We start from the raw sequence: 21704 nt of genomic DNA on the forward strand, positions 1-21704 counted from the left end.
ATAAAGGAGTGTTCGATATTTCACTTATTTTGGGTTGCCCAAGAACACGAGTTCGTGAGATTGCCCTTTAGTGAATAGGTGTCAAATAAAGTTATCTTGTATATTGGAGTTGTATTATTTTAATTTTGATTTCGTTAAGAGAGCTCGAATAAGAAGTTTTTACCTATCTCTAGATATGTTTTATTAAGAGTTTTAGGTGAGAGATTTTGGATAAGAACTTTTCTCCGATCTCCACATATTTTATTAAGGTTTTGGTTGAGAAACGGGTAAGAACTCTTCCCCGATCTCTTAGAGTGTTCGATTTAAAAATTTAAATGAAGGATCTCGGATAAGAACTCTCATCCGATCTCCATGTTTTATTTAAATGAAAATCAGGTAAAAACTCTCCCCCGATCTCTTAGAGTGTTGGTTTTAAAAATTTAAATGAAGGATCTCGGAAAAGAACTCTCCTCCAATCTCCGTGTTTTAATTACATGAGAATCAGGTAAGAACTCTCCCCCGATCTCTTAGAGTGTTTGATTTAAAATTTTAAATGAAGGGTCTCGGATAAGAACTCTCCTCCGATCTCCGTGTTTTAATTAGATGAGAATCAGATAAGAACTCTCCCCCGATCTCTTAGAGTGTTCGGTTCAAAATTTAAATGAAAGATCTCGGATAAGAACTCTCCTCCGATCTCCGTATTTTAATTAAATGAGAATCGGGTAAGAACTCTCCCCCGATCTCTTAGAGTGTTTGATTTAAAATTTTAAATAAAAGATCTCGGATAAGAACTCTCATCCGATCTCTATGTTTTAATTAAATGAGAATCAAGTAAGAACTCTCCCCCGATCTCTTAGAGTGTTCGTTATGATTGCATACCGTGAGGACTTTGGACTAAGGATTCTGGTGCCCGAGGGCGCCAAAACCCGCGTAGTGCTTTTCTTAACCCACTGCTACCTTATAACTAGAGGATGGATACAAGATCGAACTTTTCGCCGATCTCTTATATGATAGCCTTGTCAGAACTTTTTGACTGGCAATATCTGATCTCTTTTGGTTACTAGTCTGGGATCCGATCTCATCTCGATTCCCGCTCTATTATGCTACCACCTGGGCTCGTTTAGTAACCCTACCTCATAACTTTTTCCTCTGATATACTATATAAACTTTTGTTATTTTTATTTGTTCGAAAACTTTTATGTTAAGATACTTCTGCCAATATTTTTTTAGTTACCTATAATTTGTCCACAACCAGAACACCTATTTTCGAAGGAAATGAAAACTAAAAAGAAATAAATAAAGTTTACGAATGAATAGAAGAAATGAACTCAAGAGATAACTATCGGCCTGAATAATCTACGTTGGGATTTTTAGTGCAACGGATCTTAATGGAAATTTCGAGCATAAAAGCAAAGAAAATAAAACACGAGCATTCGGTAAAGTGACAGTCTAGACACTTACCTGTGGGAGGTTGAGGCTATTTGAACTAACTCTGGAACCACAAATATTGTAGAGCTACAAGCTGATGGTCCAGGGACTAATGCTTACTTGAAATAACAGGAACCAGGCCGGAATGAAGTTGAACAAGGAGAGTAATATACCGATATCAGGGAAGTGGGAATGAAACTGAGTAAAGAAAATGGTCTTTCAGAGCAGTGAACAAGCACTGAAAAATGGAAATTTTAGGGTTCAGAACTCCTTTGATGAAGATACTTAAGAAAACTAGTTTCTAAAGTTTCTTGAAAGCTCAGAATGGCAAAGTAGCAAGACTGAATTAGATTTCAGAGCCTTTCCACTATAATCACCACCACCTTTTTTGCCTGTCCCTTCTACAGTATTGCATGCAGGTATTTATAGGGAATGGGTGCTTCTAATGAAGGGTCAGGATCTCTCCTGGGGAGACGGAAGGTTTGGATTTAAAAGGACATAATCCGATGTCTGAGAATTAAATAAAATCAAAATGGACGGCTGAGATCCTATTCAGAATATCTGTCCTTTCTCTTTTTAATCCAATGGCTCAGGATCTTGCCTTACAAGATGGATCCGAGGGCTGGGAATGAAAAGCGCCGAACCTATCATCTGCTTTTGATCCAAGGGCTCTGGGTTCGTCCTTACAAGTATGATCAACAGTGGAGATTGTGATGTATAGAACTGCCATAACTGTTTTTGGCATCTGTCAGCAATGTGGGCGATTCTGCAAATGAGGAGTGCGGTAAAGATTTGATCACGCTTGCAACGCTTTAACTAACTCGGCTTTGATTATGAAGAGAGTTATTGGAAGTCATCTCATCCTCTTCGTGCTTTCCGATCTCTATTCCTTCCGATTTCTCTATTATAACCCTTTTTCGATCTCTCATATCGGGCCCCTCATCGCTTCCCGATCTCTCCCATTCTAGAACTTTCCTCTTTATCCGATCTGCCTTAGTCAAAGCAATTAATTCTTCGATTACCGATGCATCCGCTTTGGTTTCTGTGTGCAATAAATGCTCAGGCCCTATATATATGCACCAGTGAGAAAACTCCTCCACACTTCATTTCTCCTCCTTCCATTTCTCCATTTCTCCTATTCTAGCTTTTTCGGTGACAATTTCGATTATGGTGACTGCTTTTGATCTTTTTCCGACTGTTTTCTTTGCTCCTCGACTGAAAATTTATGATCCTGGCGATCGGAGAAACATGAGAACAATATCTGATAACAGTGAAGGAACCAGACTAATTTATCGATCAGGATAAAAAACGACGATCGTGCCGATCTCGAATCGGTCCACCAATATAATTGGTGGGTCGATCTAGGGCAAGAGTACTGCTAATTTCAATCTTAATGTCGGTGACCGCCTCTTGAAGTTCATTTGGCTCCTCACTACATCGGGCGTCCCGACTGTAGCTCAGTTCTGATCGATGACATCGACGATGACTCCACTCACCATAATGAGAGTCATAGTCACCTCATCTGAGCTGCACATCTATCTGATGCCTATGGCTGGCTTTCTGATTAAACACATCTTTTGATTCAGCCACAAGACTAGGCTTTGACATAGGTCCTTACAAGGTAGGATGTAGTGCCGATCTTTAGAGATCACCCAAATGATGTAATCTGACCTTTAAAGGTTCTCTTAATGATGTAATCCGATCTCTTGAGATCGCCCAAATGATGTAATCTGACCTTTTAGAAATGAAATGAAATTTTATTTAAAGTTTATTATTTAATTATTGCATTGGTTGTTTTTTCGATCTCTGATGTGTATATCCGATCTAATCTCTAACTAAATCGTCATTAGCCTATCTGCGGCTCTGAAAATTTGCACAATTCAATAACCCTAACTAACCGATCTCATTTTATTCGATTTTATTATTGTGTTTCTGGAACCTTCTCGCGATGTGTCAGGAAAGCGGGTTGATTCCGCTAACCGATGCATCGCTTGGGACTTCGTGAGCATTAAATGCTCAGGCGGGTATAAATAAGGGGAGGGTCAATCAGTTGCTCCCTTATGTCACTTTCAGCACTTTGCTAGCAATTTCAACATTCTCTCATTTCTTTAAGTATTTTCGGCACCGATCACATTCCGGTAAGGGTTTTGATCCTTTTCTTAGTTAAACTTCTTTGGTTTCTTTGAAAATGAGCGGTGCCAAGGGTCAGAGAGCTGCGAGTCTATCTTCTGTCCATGTTTCGTGGACCTCAGAAGAGGGCGACATGATTAGATCGGGTGGTCAAACCAGCACAGCTCTCATTCCGGTAACTGGTCAGACTGTCAGACCGAGGCGAAGGGCATCTTTGAGGAGGGACAACTTGCCAATTGATGAGTTGCCTTTAGTTTTGAGAGAAACCGATCTCCAATCTATAAGCCAAGAGTACAATCTGTGGATCGACTCCTTTGAACTGATCAAATGCCATGGTAATCATCGAGCTGACCACTTCTTTGATGAGAGCGATCTCATCATGGTGTATGAAGAGCAACTGAAGGCCGGGCTCCGTTTTCCCTTAGACTACAAGGCCGTCCTAAAATTCCACCATGTCTCGGTAGCCCAAGTGCATCCAAACTCCTGGTGGACTCTAATAGCCTTCCGGGGCCTCTGCCGAGCCAAGGGACTGGAACCCACGGCTAAAGTCTTTGCCGAGCTACATAGGCTCACCCGAAGGAAGAATGATGAATTTTGGTTCTTCCAAGCTAAGCCCAATTGTTCTCTCTTTACCGATCTCCCTTCTTCATTGAAGAATTGGAAGAACCGGTTCTTTATTTTGTGGAGCAAGATTCGGAATGGCTTTGAGGGTATCCCACGGAGTTGGCAACATCTGGTCACTTCGATCCCAAAAAAGGTCACCTTAAATAAGGACGAAGACGCCGTGGTGAGTCTTAGGCGTCCACTCAGAAATTCTCTTGCTTAGATGTGGTGATGGCAGAACTGAAGTATTGGATGATGCGGCTGATCACTGATGAAGAATACGAGATTCAGCTCTCTGACCTCAGCCTTGGTACTACCCATATCTCTGGTCTTTGAATCTTAGTGAACTCACTGACTTCTTCTTTATGCAGGTATGGTGGGCGGCGATGCTTCCAAGGAGAGCCGCAAACAAAAGAGGGAGATCTCCAGAAAAGTGAGAGCGATGAAGGGGGCCACCATTGCTGATGCTCAGACCCCTTGTCGTGAATCAGTAGAGGTGCCGAGCTCTCCTCCTCAATCTCAGGAGCAACCGATCCCTGAGGTAGAGGTTATCACTCCTTCTCCTCAGCAAATTGAGCTTCCACCTCCCCCTCCTCCTCCGACCTCTTCCAATGTAGAAGGGGAGTCTTCCGGTCTCACGGTTAGGACACTTTCCTGTGACACTCAACTTCTGATCCAATCGTTGGAAAGGAATCGCTTTACAAGGGGGAATCCCAACCTGGCCAAAGTCATGGGAGCTTCCATCTGCTTCCAAGAAGATCCGAACTGGTTGGTAGAGGAGAGCATGGATGACATCTTAGCTCAAACAATGAGCTTGGGCTTAGAGGCCATTGCTAATCAGCACGTACTCAGAGAGAAAGCCCACGCTTTAAAGAAAGAGATCCTTAAGGCGGTCCAAGATGCCTCAGCTGCACAAGCTCAGCTCTCCTCTGCTAACGACTACATCGCTAGAATGGAAGAGCGGATGAGGCATTATGAAGAGAGGATAGCGGAGGTGGAATGAGAACTTGAAGACTCCCGAGTTGGTCGGTCTGTCAATCTCGCTTGTTATGTTGAAGACCTTCGGGCGAAGGAGGAAGAGCTCCAAGCCAAGGATGAGGAACTTCAAGCTAAGGAAGAGGAGAGCACTACGAAGGAGGCCGGGGCTTATGTGAATGCCCATAACGACCTTATGGTCGAGCTAAAGAAGCGGTATCCTGAAGAGGACTTCTCCTGGATGAACGTGCTCACCCCAGAGGTCGAAGATGAGAGCGATGAGGATCCAGAGAGAGAGAGAGAGAATGAGAGAAATGACGATGTACTTAGAGAACAGGCTGGTGGAGACCCTCCAGCCGAATGACTTGTAAATTTTATTTTGAGATGCAATAAAGTCCTTTCTTTTTGTTCAATTTCTTGATGAGATCGGAAAGCACCCCAATTGTATGAGTACTTGATTTTTTGAACGTATTAGAACATCAAATTTAAAAGCAACTATTAACCAAAGTATAAGAGGTCGGAAAAACATTGTCAGTATGAGATCTGTCTAAGCCATGACCAAACACCGAGTGGAACTTTAAAACATTAAAATTGGAAAGACTTGATTCGAATTCTTAAGATCGGAATCATTATTAAATCGGACTGAAACCTTGTCACACCTTACTCCTCTGTAAGGCATAACATGATCCCGTAGAATACCTAATGAACTACCAAACTTCACCTACCGATAACTCATTAAGTACCCTTTGATAAGTGGTGAGTATTTTCTAATAAGTACTTAAAACATTTAGTTAAAATTAAACCTAATTAATATTTTTGGCCCATTTTTTTTTTACATAAATTTTATAAAAATTTGGACAGAGTTCCCTCTGTATTTTGAGAAAACAGTTCTTCAAATACCTGTAAAAAGCACTTCTAAAAATTTTTCTCAACAACTGCTTCAATTTCATGCTCAATCTCAATCAATTTCTCAACACATTTATCAACTTTCAAATTTCAAATCCACTATCCAATGATCATCAAAATACTAGCAATCCATTTCATTCAATTTAAATAAATAGTTCCATTCATATTTCATTAGAAACAAAATAATTTAGATACATCATTACAAAATTTACATTAAGAGAATTTCAAACTACAATATATATTACAACTTTATACAAATTTTATACAAACTGCTCAAGACCCATTTTTACATGTCCATACATTTATGTACAATATATACATCAAAAGAAATATTTACAGTTAGGGTATAAATTATACCTGAAGACTTCAAGCTGAATGATCCTCAATCTTTAGCACTCATCACGCTTTCTAGTCTTCAGTCTCTCATGCGGCAAAGAATAGAAGCTATCGCTGAGTACTAGGACTCAGTGGTGCACAACATACTAAAATAATCTTTATGCAAAACTTAAATCACATTTATTCAAAATTTGAACTGAGCATGCAAGTTAAACACAAAACATAATTTATGAGGTTTTAATCCCAAACAATTTCATTTTGAAGTATCAAATCATATTTCATAAAACCCACAGTTAGATCATGCCATTCGAAACAAATAGAATCTCAATAGCCAGAGGCTAAAGAGAAATCACATCACAAGGCTAGCTAGCTCAAATATATGGATATCCATTCACATCCTCTTCTACTGGCACACCTCAACACTTCTCCAGAGAAGGAATCAAAATTTGAAACTAATTACCCCCACTAGTCGTGCTAGTGAGGTGTTCAAATATATGGTCATGACACTGTGGTTTCAAAACTTATCTTAACAATTTGCTAAACATTGTCATTTCAAATATACATAATAACTTTCAACAATTTAGATCAAACATCATAAGAATGCCATAATCCAATATTTCACATTATTCAAAACAGTATGCAAAAGATGATTATAAAAAGTATACGTTGTGCACAAACCTCAAGCGAGTTGCCTCTTGGCCTCGACTCGGTTCCTCGGGTTCCTTCCCGGTATTCTTTTCAACTAAAACACACAATTTTACAATGTTTCAGTACTAGAATTTAACATAAATCCAAAATAAATTTAGCCTCATTTTTACCTAGCTCTAACGTGCTAAACTCGACGTTCTCGAAATTTTATGTTTTGGGTTACTATTCACTACACTATTCAAGTCAAATTGTTGACTTTCTAAGGCTTAATAGGTATGGGAACTCCAACTTCACCCACATACCACATTTTGGTTACTAAACTTGTTGGTTTTAGTCATTTTCTCAAAACTTAGGTCTTTTAGGCAAAATTGCCAAATTTTTGGTTTTGGAGTCCTAAGTTGCACTGTTTCATTGATCATTTTACTGTTGGAATTTGGCAAAACTTCCTTCATAGAAAATGTTCCCTATTGTCTTAAGTTTATTCTCCTTTTTGAATCACCCCAATTGGAGTTTTGTAGCACAAGTTATAAGCAAATTACATTTACTGTTCATGCTGCAGAATTTTGGTTCTGCAGATTTGTTGATCCAATTTCGTTCAGCAATTTGATCAAGTTAAGTCCATAATTTGGTCTAATTTTCTTCATATGAAATGTTCTACTATGTCTTAGGTTTCCATCGGTTCAAGAATCGCCTAAATCGGAGTTTTCTAGAGAGAGTTATAGCGATTGAAACTTTACTATTCAAATAGCAAATCTGCAGTCTGCAGATTCAGTGACCCAACTTTGCTCAGTAATTTGATTTGGTTAATGGCATAATTTGGGTTTGTGTTCTTCATGAAAGTTTTAGATCTATATCTCATATAACAACTGGTAAAATTTCAGGTCATTTAGACCTTCCTAGCTTGAATTATGACTAAATGAACAAACACTGTTCATTTGGTCAGTTTGTGCAGTGGCAGCCTGCAATTTTTCAACTTTGATCAATTTGTTTACTAGGTTTTAGTCACTTTTTGGGCATCCTTCCTAAATGAAAATTGTGTCATTTAGTGCCTATTTTCATCCCCAATTGGTCCCATATCCATTGGATTTATAAAATTTCATTTTTAGTTCCTCAAAGGAGATTTTGGTCATGCTACCAGCACATGACCTTATCCAATCCGAATTGGCTTTTAATTCCAACACTTCTAACACACCTCATTTGATCACAAATGACCATTTTTCACTTCACATTAGGTCAAAGATACCATTTACAAATTTCTTCAAATTTTTGCCTCAAAACCCTAGGTCTCAAATCCTAACCACTCGAATCCATTGCAATTAACTAATTCAAAGCATATAAATACAATCTTTCAACTCATTCAAGCATCTTAACATATTTAACTCAATCAAACTCATGCAAATCACTCTCTCCTCCCTGCTGGACGAATTTCAGTTTAGTCCTTCACACATATTTTTTTTTTATTTTAATTTTATTTCTATGCTCTTGATGCTATACATACACTAATTAAACTAAAAACTTGAAGTTTGCATTACTTACCTTGTTAGGTGTCTTTGAACTTTCACTTCCTCTCAATTTTCTTCAATTCTTTGATGACCAATCTTCCTCTCAAGTGATTAAATCAAGTTTTTGTGAAGCAAGTATGGGAGGATTTGGGGTTTAATGGTAGTTTCAAAGCTTAAAGCAAGCTTTAATGGAAGTTTACAATGGTGAGGGAGAGAGAAACGTAAATGGTGAGGAAGATGAGGCTTTTTACCTTTTTTTTTTTTTTTCTTTTCTTTTGTTTTTATCCTTATGGAAGACTCAAAAATCCATTTAATTAATTTATTAATTATATGACTTATGGCATCATGCATGATATCATGCATGATGTCATATTCCTACACCTTTTTAACTTTTTCATTTTCTCTTTTTTTTTTTTATTAGTTCTTTAATTTAATTCTCGATTTCGAAATTTTCTTTTCTCCGATTTTATTTGACAGCTAGGTCAGGAGTCAGCTCTCAGGGTCAATTGACCAAATTGCCCCTCGCTGGTTCATCCCGGTTTGCAAATAATTTAATATTTCTTCCGGCTCCCTGATCTAATTATTTAACTAGCTTAACAGTTCTTTTTCGTGATTTTCTCTTTTCCACCGTGTTTATAAGGGTCCTAAGGACCGCAGCGTCACTTTTTACGGTTCAAAATTTGAGTTTAAAATGACTTCGCAGTCGTTTCCGAGAAGGTCACCCATCGCTGTGACTCTCGGCTCGTTTAACTTCTTATGTTCTGTTTTTCTTATTTATACTCAACTAATTGAACATTACTAATTATTTGTGTTTATGGCTTTTCTAGTTGTCTTAAGTGTAGTTCTAATCTCTTTAATTGTCCGGACCGACACCGGTCACCGGAACAGTGAAATATACCAGGCTATACAAATGGGGGTGTTACAAACCTTAACTTTATTTTAAGGAATATCTGGGACATATAAGTGAGGAACCCGATTCTAGCATTAGCTAAATGACTTTTCACAATATTTTTAAAAGGGAGATCGGAAGGTAAGACTGGAGGGTACGGAGACCTGAAATTGGTTCGAACCCCTCTGATAAGAGATCGAAAAATAATTAACTAAGTGTAGGATCGATTTATTTCATGATCGAGCAATCGATGTGTTTGAAGAAGTGATTTGTGATTGAAAGACGTCGGCTGGGAGTCAATTTAAAGTCCCTTAACCTCGGTGATCGGCCAAAATATAGTGTCGATATCTGTGTATGGTAAATCTTTAGGTGAATGCTTATCTAACTTGTCTAAAGTTTTGCAGAGATGTGAAGAGTCTAATTTAGTTTTGAATTGGGAAAAGTGTCATTTTTTGGGACACCTTGTGTCAAATAAGGGTATTGAGGTAGACAAAGCAAATGTAGAAATTATTGAGAAAATGCAACCCCCGACATCTGTGAAAGGAGTGAGGAGTTTCTTGGGGCATGCTGAATCTTACATGAGATTTATCAATGATTTTTCTAAGATTTCTAAACCTCTTACCAATTTATTGAGTAAAGGTATGGAATTTCATTTTGATACTGATTGTATGAATGCTTTTTGCAGGATAAAAGAAGCTTTGATATCTGCTCCTATTATGCAGCCATCCGATTTATCATTACCTTTTGAGTTGACGTGCGATGCTAGCGATTATGCCATTGGGGCTGTTTTGGGACAAAGGAAAGATAAGAAGGTGTATGCAATATATTATGCAAGTAGGACCTTAGATGATGCCCAAATAAATTACTCTACTACAGAGAAAGAGTTTTTGACAGTGGTATTCGCAATAGATAAATTCAGGTCTTATCTTGTGGGATCTAAGGTAACAGTGTACACAGATCATGGATCAGCATGGATTGAGTACAGAATTTCTTCAAATTCCAGAGGTAAGTAATTAATAACATAGGTGATTTTTGTAATTAAGAAAATCATTTTACTTTTATTTTTATTTCGTCAAATTTTATAGTTCAGAACATCTTGCTCCTTATTATCATATGAGTCAAAACCAGGAACATTTTATATTGGTGTGCAAATTATTTCTTTGTAAGCCATTGTCGAAGTACTTGCGCTTTTATTGTTCTTCATGGTCAGTCAATACTTGCAGTTGTTCAAATCCATGAAAAGATGCGTTCATGTATTGTCCGTCGGTTGGATGGCTCTGGTTTTTTTTTTTTTTTTTTTTTTTTTTTTGTTCCTGTTGCCATGACTTGCATATCCAATTTTAAGTTTTGACTTGTGAACATAGTGATTCATGTATCTGCTGATTATTAGAACCAGTTATCAGTGTCGTTTTCTTCTTTTGAACTCTTTGAAACCAAGAGTGCTTTTGGTATTTTGTAAGTTTGTCATCCAGTTCTTGAATTTATTCTTTCTAAATGGTTCTTCCAATCCTTATATTTTTTTTCCCCTAACGTGGTACATAATAATTACAAGCAATAATCTTCAGTTCTGCCCTTTTATTTTAATATTTAAGTCACTATGACACTAGTCACAAATGCAAACTGCAGACTGTTTGACTCATGTTTGACTATCTGGTTAAAATCATTGTTCCCATATTCTCATTTCGTCCTCTCTTCATAATCCCTAAATAAAATGAGAAAGAAAAAAAAGCTCTTGGTGGCGAACACTTATTGGACAAGTTATTGCGTATGTTGTGTTACACATGTTTTAGAGGAATTTATATCCTGAATGCCTTTCCAATGTGGTAGGCTATGGCGAAACTTGTCATTCAGAGGTACACTAGAGAGGCTGGTGTTTGGAATCTGGAGAGGAACTTGGCTGCCTTGGCTCGTGCTGCTGCTTTAAGAGTTGCAGAGCATGAACAAGCTGTTCCATTGAGCAAAAATATGCAGCGTTTGGCTTCACCACTGTTGGAGAATGGACTTGCTGATGGAGCTGAAGTGGAAATGGAAGTCATTCCAATGAATGATAACAATCATGAGCTATCAAGTCCATTCAGGGTCGCTTCACCTTTGGTTGTAGATGAAACAATATAGGAGAAAACACTAGGGGTAAATAATTCTGCTCATTAGCTCTTCCTTTCTCAACAGGATGATTTACGTTTCGGGTTCTTTAATCCTTGTTTATTATTCAAGGTGTTAAGCTTGTGTTGTTGAAACTTCATTGTCAAAAAGTGCTTTGTACTGAAGCACTTGCTTGGCAGGCTCAGATGAAAATCCTTCAAGGCTATTCGGTTATACATTTGAAGTGAAAATTCTCAAGATTTTCACTTAAGTGAAAGTTTGGTGTGGTAGGTAGTGTTTTTCTTTTCAATTTCAAATTTCTCAATTGAGGACTTCGGCAACATGGAATGAGCTGAAAACCTAAGAAGTGCATTTGTCGCATCTAATGTCTGTTTTGCTGAGTGTATATGATGCTATTGTGTGCAACCTAAAACTTTTAGCTGATATGATCTCACCTCTGATGATTCTAATGCACCAAGGGTTCTAAACCCATAACAACTAACAAGTCTTTTGTAGCCAAAATGTTTTGGTTTCTCAAATTACTTGTGTTGATAACTCCATCCTGAAAGACAACTTGTGAAAGGAGGATTGCCTTAGTCATATATGAAGCATTTTTGCCTAATCCTCAGCTGATGTGAGACTTGACATACTCCCCTCATGCCTAGGATTGGACATCTAGAGCATGAAGTTTACGGGACTAGACATGTGGATGGCTCGACATTGAAATTGGGGTTGGCTCTGCTACTATGTTGATAAAATAGACCGGGTTTAACTCTACCTCAAAAGATACCTTGTAGTGGAGAAAGGATTACCTAAGTCACATATGAAGCATTTTTTGCCCAACACCAAGCTGATGTGGGACTTAAGAACTTAAATTGTATGTTGCATTTGTCCTAATACTGAACAGATCTAATGTTCTTGTGCATTATGCAGGCTCCAAGGTTTGATGATAAAGAAGCTGCAGAGTGTGTTGCAAATCCTGGTATATCAGTTGGGCTTGTTTGGACCAACTTTGGTGGAGAAGTTCAGTTTGTGGAGGCAACAGCAATGGTGGGAAAGGGTGAATTACATCTCACTGGGCAACTTGGTGATGTTATTAAAGAATCAGCACAAATAGCACTGACATGGGTAATCTATATCCTCAGCCCTTGCATATCAATAGTGCCTCATTAAATTGCTTATAAATATTTATTCTTTATGCTGGAACCCTAAGTATTACAAATTGCAGTCAAATTTATGTAGACTTCAAGAGGTTGCTTTTGCTAGTAAATTATATGAAGATGGGTTCAAATTTACTTTGTCTATTGCATCTGTCTCACATTACTCTTTTTTATCCCTTTTTTTATTTCTTTCAAGAAAAGGGCAGTTCGGTTTTATGTTTAGTTGTATTATTCATTTCTTCAAGAATTCACTGAAAAGTTTCCCATTATAAAATGCATCTTGAAAGTTTAATTGGTTGTGAACCAGTGATTACTCATCTGTTTTTGGTTCACACGTCCAGCATTTGCAGCCAAGTGAAATATCTGATTGCGCAATATTCTCATGAATTGAGATGTCATGCAGAAAAGCCTTCCAGTTTCTGCTCTTGGAAAAGTTAGTTTGAAAATGTCTTCTGAAATTGTAGGTATGCGCCAGGGCAACAGATCTTAATTTAACAGCTGCTCAGGAGATCAATCTCCTTGAGGGCCGGGATATCCATATACATTTTCCTGCAGGGTCTGTACCAAACGATGGGCCCTCAGCTGGTGTGACACTAGTAAGAGCTCTTACAACTTAACTCAACTCAATTAAGCCTTTATTCCAAGAATTTGAGGTCGGCTATATGGATTCTCTTTCTCCATTTTAAATGATTTTGGATTAAATCCTCGGAAATGTGCAATGCTTCTAGGTCATGTTGTGCTACTCTCCTCCATGTGCTCTACTTGTCTAACTGGAGCCTCCGTATGTCTACTCCAAACCACCTCAGTCTATTTCTCTCAACTTATCCTTAATTGGCACTATTCCTAACTTTTCTCTAATACTCTCATTGCTGACTTTATCTAGTCTAGTATGACCACTCATCCACCTTAACATTCTCATCTTCGCAACTCTTACACATACGACTATTTCAGTGCCCAACACTCACTACCATAAAACATGGCCGGTCGTACGACTATACGATAAAATTTTCCTTTCAACTTATTGGAAATTTTGCGATCACATAAAACTCCCGTGGCACTTCTCCACTTCAACCATCTCCACTTCAACCATCCAGCTTTAATCCTATAACTAACATCCTCCTCACATACCCCATCTATTTGAAAGATTGAGCCGAGATATTTAAAGTGATTACTTTGGGGCAGTACCACTCCATCCAAACTAAGTTTGGCCTTCACTGAACTAGTAACAGCTCTTGTTTCACTTTTTAGTCAGAGAAGGATAAGAGCAGTTACAGCAATGACAGGAGAGATGACCTTGAGGGGCCTCATGCTTCCTGTTGGTGGTATTAAGGATAAGGTAATGCTCACTCACATATTCAGCTACTTTTTGTTATCTTCATCAGTAAGGAGAGGAATATAGCAATGGTGTACATCAGTCCTTTTGGCTTCCGTTCATGTTATCACTATTCTATTTGGAGCTGAACTATTGATAAATTATACAATTATACAATTATACAATTATACAATCATGGATTTTGTGTGTGTGGTTATATGATGTTTTACCCATGATTTTTGTGGTGGATTGAAATGGTGGCTATGGATTATCTTTAAGATTATACTGAATATACTACCAAGCAATGGCCATATGGTGCTGGCTTTCACTCAAATTGTAAGGATTGATACCTTTCTGCATATTGCATGACCACCATCCAGCTAAGCAGTTGGGAATGTGAAAAGATGAGGCTGCATCAATTCTTTTAACATCAGAAGTTTAACTTCTAGCAAAATGGGAATGTATAGAACAGAAATTTATTGGTCTAGTTTGAGTTTGCATTTGTCATTATACATGCAGTGCATGCCTGAATTGATGGCTCTTACTGTTGTATTGGTTATCATGTGGTCCATGACGATGGTGGTATGCTTAATCTATGAGCACATTCTATGCTTTCTCAAATATTAATTTTAGCCTTCCGTTTGAAGAACCAGTGTCGCAGCTGTGAAATTTGGCAGCTTAAATATCCACCTTGTTCCATATAAATTGGCATGCTTATATCAGAAGTGAAGTGTGTATTCTTATATTGTTTTCTTGCAGATATTGGCAGCACATCGTTATCGAATACGGAGAGTAATACTACCAGAAAGAAATTTGAAGGACTTGGTTGAAGTACCATCAGCTGTACTTGGCAGTCTTGAAGTGATTAACTTCTAATTATGGTTTAATGTTTATCAATTTCAATTTACGTGGCCTCACATTATCAAAGAAGTATTCTTTGAAATTTTATTGGAACTTAATATATGCATCCTTTGCCGCTGAGACATACATAACAGAATTGTTAGCCACATTCTCTTCCAAAGAGAAGATTCTGAGATCAAATCCCATCTCTCCCAACTATTAGAGCAGCGGGATAAAAGGAGCAGAAATCATTCCCTTGAGCATGATATTTAGATGAGAGATATCTCTCATGATGTTTGCCTCACGTGCATTTGTCTGCCATTCAATTTCCGTGATGTTCAAATGGTCTTTTGTTTGCACTGTATGGGCTGCATTGCCAACGCCTATTTATTTTCCATATTTTTCTATTTTTACAGATTTTACTAGCCAAGAAAATGGAAGATGTGTTGGATCAAGCATTTGAAGGTGGTTGCCAATGGAGACAACACTCAAAGTTGACAATGCTACCCTTTTTAGGCATGGATATTGATTGAATCTATGATGATGGAGGGGTTTAGCTTGTCATCTTATCCTTCGGTCAGACAGGATTCAATTTATTCAGCTGCTGCCTCCAGCAACTGAAGATCTAAGCATTAAGAAGTTCAATTGATGGTGTTTCAACAAAGAAAGAAGAGTTCAACCAACTGGTGCAAAAGGAACTGATCATATACATCTTTCAAAAATTTTTTAATGTTATATTTTTCTTCCCTTGTCAAATACACCTACTCCTCACCCCCCTCCCTCCATATCTGGCTGTGTTGAGGGTGAGAGACGCTCCCCACATTGTGTAATCCGAGATCAATTGAAATAGTGTATAATTTATTATTTACATGAGAGGCAAAGCTTGCCATTTGATTTGCCATTTATGGTAATTTTTACAGGTAATTTGCTTCGAGTGTGAGAACTGCCTGTTAGGTGTATATTGTATTTGTTTATGCTACCAATTCTACCGTACATGAATGTAAATGTTATAAAGAGGGCTTTTGGACTGTCTCAGCCAATTTGATATCATGTTTGGAGACAAATTTCAATAGTGCTGCTTATGGTAATTGTAATTGATTTCCCCAACTGCCATTTGCCTGCACAATAGGTCGAACCATTGAGAATTTGATAGGAAGGTTAAGGGTGAGTCGTAGCGTTTTTATTCCTGCGCTGTTAAGCACGGCAGCGAGGTGGGGAAGAAACGCTATGGGGCAAAGGTGAGATGGACAAATATTTCCCTTTTTTTATTTCTTTTAATTATTTTATAAATTATTTAAACTAATACTATTTATTACCCGTTAAGCAGCAAGAATAAGAGAGAGATAGAGAGAGAGAGAGAGAGAGAGATGCAGATGATGCCTGATGCCTACTGGTTGCCAGTTAGTAACCTCCAATATTCACCCTGTTACAGGAACCTGTTCAATCAAACAAGGTCTTAACACAGGCACACTAAATATGGCTCCATTGAGATCATCTAATTTCAAGGCATGCACTTCGATTAATCACTAACAAATCAATAGCAAAAACAAGGCACCTGATTTAAATAGGCTCACTCCAAATTAATCACTAACTAGATCATTTTCCATTTTATCTTTGGTGTAACAACCTCTACCAAGCCAACAATCGGTAGCAAGCAACCTTCCATGCTAAAAGATGCCTTGGACTTGAGCTTCTTGTTTCTGAAGACTTTATTTACCTTTCTGAGAATCAGGCAAAGAGATGATAGGCTCATGCAGTTTAAGATTTTGAAGAAAAAAGAGTAAATAGCCAATGAAGCACAAAAAAGGCACAGTGAAAAAAAAAAAATACTGGAGGCAATATGCAGAGGACGATTAGCCTGTGAGAGCAGAGTTGAGAGCACTGTGAACATCAACACCAATCTGAGCCTCAGCTTTCTCCAAGTCAGTCGTAGCTGAGCTGAGCTTCTGAGTGAACTCTGCTAGCCCCTTTTGAACTAAGCTTGGATCAATTTGGTCAACTGGCACAGCCTCGATAGCAATTATATCAGCAACAGAGTTTGCATGGATAAATGTAAATCCACTGCTAACAAAATATTTGGTAACATTGTTTCCTTCATGCACTGATAAGACCCCGGGCTTCAATTCTGCAATTGTGGGTACGTGCCCTGGCAAAACACCCATTTGTCCAGTTGTTGCAGGTACAATGACCATGTCAACCTGAGAAAGTAGCACATAAGTGCTAAACATCATCACTCAGAATGCATGAAGCTGTTAATAAGAGCAGCTGAATGGGTCTTGATCACAATAATATAATACTGCTATATTCAAAAATTCCACCATATTGTATCTAGTATAGAGTTTCATGGATCAGGAACTATAAAGATATCCTAATGTGAACCACAAGAACACCTCCCTCCCCAAACCCAATAATGGTAGCCATTGATATAAATACCTCGATATGCCTATCTAATAGTTTCTTACACTCTGACTCAAACCAAAATGTTGAAGAGAATATAAAACATGGTTCAATATAGTGAGTAAGAGAAAAGCATTTCACAAGTGTAGAACTACTGAGGCAAACTTTCTGATAGATCAATAGCAATATAAATAAAAGAAGTTTCAATAGAAGTGCAAAATGATTTATAAATAAATTGTAAACAATTAATTTCAACACTTCATCAAAACACATCATAAAGGGCACAAGTTATTTAAGTTTTTCTATTTCCTATATTAATTTCTCTCAATTTTCTTAAATGTGGAAAGTAATTTCATTAATCTTTCTTATATGTTTTTAACACCAAGTGGGGTAGATCCATTATAGAGGAACACAGGCAAATTTGTTATCCAGCAGTCAAATGTTAAACCAGGCTTAGCCAGGCATTCAACTATAATAACAAACGATGTAGCAGCCCTTCACACGTGTCATAGCCATGGCCAAGCACCATTTACTACTGGTAAAATTTGACCAGCAAGGCCCAGGCACACGACAGCAGAAAATAGGCATGAATTTTCTGAGAAGGATTCTTTGCAGACAGCAAGTAGTCATAAGTCAGTAAGACAAAACATTCTGTTCCCTTTATTCAGGAAACACCGTTATGCATAGCTTCTAATATTTTCCTAAAGGATCTTGTAAGACTTTTATACTGAAATGCCTCAGCTAATGGTAGAGCAATTAATGGCTAATGCCAGTTATGAGTTATTTATCAGGGTAAATTAACAAATACCCCCCGAAGTTTGTAACAAAACACACCTTAGTTCTTGCTGTTTCAAAATTAGCAATTAAATTTAGTATTTTTAAGGAATAAAGTGTGGTTTAATTTAAAATATTGGAAATTAAAGTTTTATGAAAATTCTATGGCTTTATAACCAAGGACTAAAGTTTAGATTCGTCAACAAGCTATAGGATAGGGACCAACAAGGATCAAAGTGGATATATCAAATTAGATGGGAGCATCTCCCATTTATAATAATTCCTCATGCAAAGCTATCTCAGCTTGAATCATAGGCAATGCATGCCATGAAAAGACAGAACAACAAATATTAATTTGATAATTTTAACTAGAGTAGATCAAATTTTAGTTCGCATGCTATATGCATCTCAATGCCATTTGCTTTGTGATGACGTAGATCACAAACTAGAAGTTTAAAAACAATTTGTTGAACTGTATCTAGTAAAGGGCCACATGGTTCATTATACAAAAATATTCACCTGAACATGAAACATATTCATAGCTAGAATTTCCCCCGTTACCAGTATGTTATATTGATTCCAATGTAAGCATCAGAGACAACTTTGCACCCAACTTGTCATAATCCACAACCTAGGGGGCAAGGATCTGAAATTATCAGTGGCTTTCTTAACAGGATGAACCATAGGTAAAGAAAGCGCAAATAGACAGATAAGACATGGGATTTCCAGATTCTTTCAATTATAGCTGAAGAGCCCACTTCCAAAGCACGCCACAGACCCCAGCCTGCCCCCCATCACACCCTCCCCCCCCAACACCAACCACCCCCCCCCCCCCCAAAAAAAAAAAAAAAAAAGATTAAAAAAGCAGGATTATGAGCACGTGAAGATCTTAGACCATGAGATGAGATAGGTGGGCCAATCTGTCACCTTTGTTCAACGTCATCCTAAATATTTGGCATCATCACAAGTCAACATTTGTACAAGCCAACATCACCTAAACAACAATGAGAAAAGACTTCCTTCAACAGTACAGAGAATTTAAAAAATCCAGGCATTAGACAAGGCAAACCTTCAACATCATCTTATTAATAGTGAAGATACACCTTGCTATATCCTACAAGTAAAATATATGAAAGAAAAGAGTACACACACATTCTGAGAAATTTTACGTTGTCCTTGTTAATGCAGTTACCAAATCATGATCAAGAGCTGATCCAACAAGAGGTTGCTCGAACAAGCATAACAGTTATGTAAAAGGCATATTATTAGAAGACAGTTTAATGCCCAATTGCCCATAAAGCATAACTACTCTTAAAATAATTCCTTCTTTTTTCAACTAAAACTCAACTTTAAACTTAATTATGAAAATAATCAATCAAGAAACAAGATGAAAACATTATAATTCATTCAGCTACAAATTCAAGCAAAGCCTAGAAGAAATTACAATTAAAAAGTTATGAATCATTGGTGAGAGCTTAATAAGCCTCTAGGAAAGCTGGTTTTCAGGGGTGAGTTCTACCTAAGTGGCTTGTTCCCGACTGGTTCAACTTGAGTTCATATCAACTGTACATCGCAATAACCAGGAATAATCTGAACTATAATCCAAAGTCCAATCAGATGAATTATAAGTCAATATTCACACCATTTCCCCGCTTATTTAATAACTTCAATCAAATGTCAAGAATGGATCAACATTACAGACAAATGCAGACATGGAAATTTATCATAAGAAACGAAATTCATCAAACAAAATACCACAATCTCTAAATCCAAGCAAAACCCAGATAAAAAAAAAAAACCCATAAAAGGTCAAAAATCAAGAAATCAAACCTCCTTGGTGGAGAGCTCAGATGCATAGGGAAGCACAAAATTGACAGTGAGCTTAGATGGAATGGTTGATGGAGTAGGCGGGCGAGGGTTCATAAAGGCTGACGGAGTTTTGGGCGGTTCCATGTTCGGTATCACCTTCTTCCATGATTCTACGAAGGTTGAATCGACGGTGGGTGTGGCTGGTACATCCGTCGAGAAGGCTCGACCCATCATCTTTGGCTGTTGATTGATGGGCCGAGCAAAGATGCGCGATGCTTGCCGGAACATGGTTCTAGTGAGTGGCGGGTGGCGGCCGCGAGGATGCGGAGACTGGGAAAGGAGGTGTGTCAGTGAGGGATAGCGATATAGTGTATGTTCTCTTTTTTTCTCCTCTTGCCTCCTCAATCTATTTCTTCCCCTCGTTTGAATTTCAGTATTTTACAAGAATTATTATTATTAAATTATTATTTTTGGCAAAAATGAAAATTTGTTAAAATATATACATTATTCTAAAATTAAATATTTTAACAATTTATACTAATATATAGGAAACTAGTAATATTTTTATTTATAAGATGCTTTGGCAGGATTTTATTTATATTTATAAATTAATTAATTTTATAAAAATGAATAGATTTACTATTTTTTTTTGGAAAAATTATAAAAAATGCTATGTAATTACACTTCAAATTAGGTCCAAGTTAAATTTGTAACAAAGTGGCACGAGCCTTTAGTATGATGAGGATTTTGTATAATGTTGTTAGAGAAATGCCAACGTAGAATTATTTTATTTATTTTTTAAATTCCAATATTATTTTTTAATAATATTTTGTTTTTAAATTATAAATAAAGAATAACATTTTTCCTCTCCACGTATCCTCATTCTACAACACTCGGTGGCAAAGATCAATGAGAAAAGCTCTCTTGCTGCACTTTTGCCGGCTGAATTCTAAGACTGTCATCGCGTTGCCCACTCCTTCGAGTACGTAACAAACTCCCGTAGCTTTAAGCTCTTCACCCGGTGGTGAGCGCTACTCTCCGCACCAAGCCCATTGGTTGTCACTTGCTATTCAATCATAGGACAATGATCATGTAAGTATTGGTGGACCTGTAGGAGGTTCCCTCTGAGTTGGTGGTTGTAAATTTGATATGGGTGTGCAGTAAATGGTTCTGGTGCTCGAACTAGTGGCAATAGCACCAGCAGCGACGAAGGTGGTTGAAACAATAGAAGTTAGGGGTAGGACTGTGGAGAGAGCTTAAGGTGAATCCATTTAGCAATGATGATGGTGAAGTGGAGAGCACGTTTGGTAAATTATAAAAAAAAAATGCATATGAGGATATTCGGTGGAGACAAGTGGAGACAATGTGACGCTACTTGTGAACCTTTGCAGAGAGAGACTTGCGCGAGGCATTGAATCAAAATATTCAGAGGTGCAAGTACGTGAAGATGTCATAAGTGATGTGCAAGCTTTTTAGAAAGCATAAATTGTCAACTCTTACAAGTGGCCAAAGAATTATTAATCTCGGTGTTGCCTATGAATTACTTGTTCAATCATCAATGTGTGTTATTTGCATGAACAACAGTTCCAACATTGGCGAAGCCAGGATTTCAAATAAGGTGAGCAAATTTTTCATATTTTTTCATAAAAATAAAAGGACTTGTAGCATTAAAAGAAACTTCAATAAAGTAGCTAATTATTATCAAATATCTCTAATTTTTTTTACTTTAATAAAAATTAAAAAAAATTACAGTTGTTCCCTGTGAGTCTTCACGCCTTGATAACACTGCACAATAGTTTCATTATCAATTTTATTAAAAATATCTTTCTCAATTTATGTGATAAAATAATAAACCGTCTATTGATCTCCAATTTTATTATGTAATCAATTCTTTATAATTTTCATAGCAGAAAATGCACTTTCAACATATGCAA

The 21704-nt window shown here is 37.5% G+C and overlaps 2 protein-coding genes across 5 annotated transcripts; one reads left to right on the plus strand and one right to left on the minus strand.

The window, feature by feature from the left end:
- The first annotated feature begins 11390 nt into the window (after window positions 1-11390).
- LOC110645211 (lon protease homolog 2, peroxisomal-like) lies at window positions 11391-15694 on the plus strand. 4 transcript variants are annotated; one of them, XM_058137027.1, is made up of 4 exons: window positions 11391-11526; window positions 12412-12606; window positions 14710-14811; window positions 15207-15694. In XM_058137027.1, exons 2-4 carry the CDS (start codon window positions 12526-12528, stop codon window positions 15321-15323), a joined length of 300 nt encoding a protein of 99 aa, XP_057993010.1. In that variant the 5' UTR covers window positions 11391-11526; window positions 12412-12525; the 3' UTR covers window positions 15324-15694. The 4 variants fall into 4 exon arrangements, with proteins under 4 accessions (XP_057993010.1, XP_057993011.1, XP_057993009.1 ...); XM_058137028.1 differs by lacking the exon at window positions 11391-11526 and adding an exon at window positions 11674-11765 and having other exon boundaries at window positions 12412-13974; XM_058137026.1 differs by lacking the exon at window positions 11391-11526 and adding an exon at window positions 11674-11765.
- Window positions 15695-16469: 775 nt separating this feature from the next.
- LOC110645207 (ATP synthase subunit delta', mitochondrial) lies at window positions 16470-20182 on the minus strand. Its single transcript, XM_021798276.2, has 2 exons — window positions 19792-20182; window positions 16470-16988 (listed from the first exon to the last, which is right to left on the minus strand). The coding sequence occupies exons 1-2, from the start codon at window positions 20056-20058 to the stop codon at window positions 16644-16646; spliced, it is 612 nt and encodes a 203-aa protein (XP_021653968.2). The 5' UTR covers window positions 20059-20182; the 3' UTR covers window positions 16470-16643.
- Window positions 20183-21704: the final 1522 nt, after the last annotated feature.

This window comes from Hevea brasiliensis, chromosome 15 (assembly GCF_030052815.1).
Source record: "Hevea brasiliensis isolate MT/VB/25A 57/8 chromosome 15, ASM3005281v1, whole genome shotgun sequence".
Classification (NCBI taxonomy): domain Eukaryota; kingdom Viridiplantae; phylum Streptophyta; class Magnoliopsida; order Malpighiales; family Euphorbiaceae; genus Hevea; species Hevea brasiliensis.

Bases quoted from the DNA above. Each gene is read 5' to 3' on its own strand.
- LOC110645211 (XM_058137025.1), top strand. From the start codon at position 12,391: ATGTTCTTGTGCATTATGCAGGCTCCAAGGTTTGATGATAAAGAAGCT. The intron at 12,607-14,709 runs GTAATCTATATC...GTTTTCTTGCAG, and splicing joins CACAAATAGCACTGACATGG to ATATTGGCAGCACATCGTTA. The intron at 14,812-15,206 runs GTGATTAACTTC...CTATTTTTACAG, and splicing joins CTGTACTTGGCAGTCTTGAA to ATTTTACTAGCCAAGAAAAT.
- LOC110645207 (XM_021798276.2), bottom strand. From the start codon at position 20,058: ATGTTCCGGCAAGCATCGCGCATCTTTGCTCGGCCCATCAATCAACAG. The intron at 16,989-19,791 runs GTTTGATTTCTT...CTACTTTCTCAG, and splicing joins CTGAGCTCTCCACCAAGGAG to GTTGACATGGTCATTGTACC.